Source organism: Octopus bimaculoides, chromosome 4 (assembly GCF_001194135.2).
Source record: "Octopus bimaculoides isolate UCB-OBI-ISO-001 chromosome 4, ASM119413v2, whole genome shotgun sequence".
NCBI lineage: Eukaryota > Metazoa > Mollusca > Cephalopoda > Octopoda > Octopodidae > Octopus > Octopus bimaculoides.
Genome location: NC_068984.1, coordinates 82,708,673 through 82,712,964, shown reverse-complemented (window position 1 = coordinate 82,712,964; position 4,292 = coordinate 82,708,673). Strand labels below are relative to the sequence as shown.

General features: G+C 36.3%; 1 protein-coding gene across 3 annotated transcripts in view; it reads left to right on the top strand.

The window, feature by feature from the left end:
* Nucleotides 1–4,286, top strand: part of LOC106875132 (beta-1,3-galactosyltransferase 5) — a 114,664-nt gene extending 110,378 nt beyond the window's left edge. For all 3 annotated transcript variants that reach the window (XM_014923121.2, XM_014923122.2, XM_014923120.2), the window contains one exon: nucleotides 2,522–4,286. In XM_014923121.2, coding sequence (XP_014778607.1) covers nucleotides 2,569–3,603 — 1,035 coding nt within the window. In that variant the 5' untranslated portion in view covers nucleotides 2,522–2,568 and the 3' untranslated portion in view covers nucleotides 3,604–4,286. The remainder of the gene's footprint in view (nucleotides 1–2,521) is intronic.
* The last annotated feature ends 6 nt before the right edge of the window (nucleotides 4,287–4,292 follow it).

Genomic DNA, 4,292 nt, shown 5'->3' with positions numbered 1-4,292 from the left:
GTTGTTGTTGTTGTTGAAGAATGACGTTATTGTTTAGCCTCAGGTCAGCCATGATCAAGCAGATCAATGATATTTTGTATTTTTTTTTTCTGTAGTAAAAGCATTGTGTACCATTTGAGCTAATGTGTTTTTTTATAACAATAGAGCGTGGTTTGAGGACGTTTTCGTTGCTATCTGTTGCATGTCGATAGACAGCTACTGAGAAGTGGTAGTAGTGGTGGTGGGGGGGATCATCGTCGTCATTGCCGCCGCCGCCGTCGTCGCCGTCATCATCGTGGTTCTGGTAATGTTTATTCCTAGGTCAGCTCAGATCGAAAAGACTTGTGTTCAAGGACATTTTAGCAGTGGACTATGTTTTTCTTTATATCCTGGAATCCGAGGAACACATTATTTAACGTATCCTTTTCTAAGACGGTTGGGTTTATTTCGATGGAGATTTGTTCATTATTTCTAGCTGGTCGAGTGACCCCGTAGAAGCACTCTCGCTGGTTTGCTCAGTGCTGTTCAGTGCTGTTGGCTAACGCATTTCTACACTCTACTGTGCTGTCTACTTAGTCGTAGGTGCTACCAGGAGATTGGAAAGAAGCACCTTTATAGACAAATGTGAAGCTCAACGAAGCCACGAAGGATCCTTTATATGGTTGCTCGATATGCTAGAAACAGCAACCTAATCTCCTTCAAACTATACCCCAACCACTAACTTAAAAGAGACAGGAACGTTTAAATAATGTATCTGTAATTACTTTTTAAAAAGACTAGGTATCATTTTTGGAATGTCTTGGGTCACATGACTGGTCAATCAAAATTTACCTAAAGTTATGAAGCACATGAAGGAATGAGGAAATCTGTACATGGTCAGTCGATTTCTTTGAAAATAGCAGGCGAGTCTCCTTCAAATCACAACCCTGTGTCTTTAAAAGGGAAGATATGTCCGAATATTTGTCCTAGATAACTATAAGAATAATAAAATAGGCACAGTAAAAATGTCTTTGATCATAGTTTTGCTTGATCCTTGTTGGTCTATTGTTAAACAACAACTACTGTGAAACTGTTAATCATCATCATCGTCATCATTATCATCATCGTTGTTGTCACTGTTATCCTCGTCGTCGTCATTATCATCATCATCGTCATCATTATTATCCTCGTCGTCATCATTATCATCATCGCCGTCATTATAGTCAACATCTATCAACTATAGTTGGCACTTCCGTCCAATACTACAAAGGACGGTCGCATTACATAGCCCGTTGTCTCATTACCAGTTTCCTAAGTTCACCAACCATGACGGTACCATTGAACTCCATCAAGATCTTGACTATGATCTCAGAAGGTCACTCTCGATTAATTTTGTCTATGAAAATGCTGTGAAACTGACTGTTTCATTTCGTTTTCTTATTTCGTAGTTCCTGATTCGGTTTCACTTGTCATGGGTCATAAGACAAGTACTGAAATAGGGACGATTATGTCAATATTTTAATTTTGATTTCTTGCTACAATCATATTTACTTTGAAAACGCTGTGTGAGTGGAGCCTTTCCTTACATTTTTCCTTCTTTTTTTTTGCGGGGGTCGGAGCGATACATAATTATAAAACATATGTTGGCAGAATAAGGATCGTCGGATACAATGTCATGTGATATTTAATTCACGTTCTAAGTTCGAATCCCATCAAGGTTTGTTTTAACTTTCATCATTTCAGGGGTCGATAAAACAGAGTACTAGTCAAGTACGAGCTCGATATAATTGACAATAAACCACCTCCAGATTTGAAGCATTTTACCTTTTGTATAAATCGATATTATTGATTGTCTCCTCTCCAAAGATGTGTGGCATTGTGTCTTAAGCAGAAATCGAAGTGTTATGTCATCGAACATGTAGTTTCGTTCGAAAGTACACTAATTTTTCCTTTTCAAATGTATAAAGACAGTTATATATTTATTTGCTTTTTATGGATATTTCATTATAAAATTTAATACTATCTTAAATTCATATCGCAACCATTTTACTGTCATTGCAGCTGTTGTTCTTGCTGCTGTTGTCTATTTTGAGTTTGTTGTAGTTATGACAGTTTTTCATGTTGCTTCTTGATAGTTTTTGTTTTACTTTCAATTTTAATTTCTTCGACTAAATCTTATTGATTATGATAGTGAGGTTTCAAAGAATGGAATAAATCTTTATTACAATTTCCTTTATGTGTCTAGATTTACATTCGAGATTTCTCGCAATTTTCCTTTTAAAGATTAATAAATATATTCCCATTTCTGTTGATCCGATCAAAAGAGAAAATGTATATATAAAGTAATGAATAAGACAATAAAATTGCTAAGAATATGTTCAACAAATCCTGGTACTTACGCCATTATTTGATGTCCTCTGTTTTGTTGTTATTTTATGTAATCGTACTGAATTCTATAGTATTGAGATTTTGTACTTATTTAATATCTGAAGAAAAGCCAAAACTTCTCTGATATTTTCTTCGTTTTTACTTTCTTTTTTCTTTTCTTTTCTTTTCATTTCAGGAAACCCATTTTCTAGAACACGGCTTCCAGTTTCTTCTACTCTCCCAATGCTTGGTGGCGTTTTGAAGATAAAATGTCACAAAGTTGTGGTTTTTTGTTGTTCACTCATATCGGTCATCATAATTTTCCATTATTTTAAGAGCAACAATAATAGCTATCCTCCCAATGGATTCCTGGAGTCAGTCGAAGATACATACCGCCATTACCGTGGGAGCAGGAAACGTATCAACCCGCTTGACTTCACCTACACAATTCCAGGTGAGAAAATCTGTGGACACAGATCTCCCTTCTTGCTCATCTTCGTCGTGTCCCTGCACACGCGACGATCCCAGCGAGACGCAATCCGCTCCACGTGGGGCAGCGTATCGATCGGAAAACCGTGGCCAAGAAGCCAATATGGAAATCAACCGTCAAACCCGCCTCCTAATCTCTTCACGAAAGTTGTCTTCCTCTTCGGGTATCACCCCAACGACACACACAATCGAGAGCTACTTCACGAAAGTGCTCAGCACAACGATGTCGTACAGGCGAACTTTACCGAAAGTTACCGAAATTTAACTCGTAAAGTCCTCATGGGGTTGAAATGGGCTCGTCAATACTGCCCCCAAGCCAAGTTTGTTATGAAAATTGATGATGACACTTTTGTCAATGTACCAATGGTGTTTGACTATCTCCTGTCTAAAGACGTTTGGGAAAGAACGATTATGGGTTTTATCAACATAGACTCCATACCGTTTCGGTTGTACACAAAATGGCAAGTTAGCTGGAGTGAATATCCATATATGCGATACCCAATCTACACTTCCGGTAATATCTATGTGTTTCTCTTCAGGACTTCCTGTTTGTTGTTAGACGTGGCGGAATATATTCCTTATGTGTCTATGGAGGACGTTTACATCACAGGGATTCTAGCAGAAGTAATTCACGCTAAACATCGATTAATTCCACTGAAATGGTATTCTCCATATAAGACAGCTTCCCCGTGTGAGTTAGCCACCAACAAGAAAATGGCGAGTCAAATGATAACAGCCAAATTACATTACTTGGTATGGAAGGCAATGCAGGAAAAAATTTGTGATTGATATGATTATGTACATAATGATTGTTTATAAATATGTATGTATATGATATGTGGGAACGGCTGTTTATGTATATATATCAATATATATGTATATTAATGTATTGGAATGTATATGCCTGTATTTCTATATATACGCGTGCACATGATATAAATATATGCAACACAAGAATAAAGCGAGTTAGAAGCTATAAAAAAAATCATTTGGTGAAGAGTACATACCTATGCACATGCATGCATATATGTGTATATGTGTGTGTGTGTGTGTGCGTGTGTGTGTGTGTGTATTTATGTATGTATGTATGTATTATGCATGTATATATGCGTGCGTGTGTATGTAAGTATGTATGTATATTTGTATGTATGTATGTACGTGTATATTTGATCATAGTAATGTATATATTTGTGAATGTGCAGGCATGTATAAATGACTGCAAGCAGTGGTTTGTGTGAATCTATGTATATATATGCATGTGTGTATTTGTGCATGTGATTCGGGCGAAATTCTATGCCTGTGCGTGTACATGAGAATGTATGTAAGAAAGATCTTTAAAAAAAAAAGAAACAAAAGAAAAATATATTTAATGTATTCTTATTCATATTATATATTATTATCATTGTTATTATTGCATCGACCATACCTCAAACAAATGTGTGGTCTTGTGTGTGTGCATATATATATATATATATATA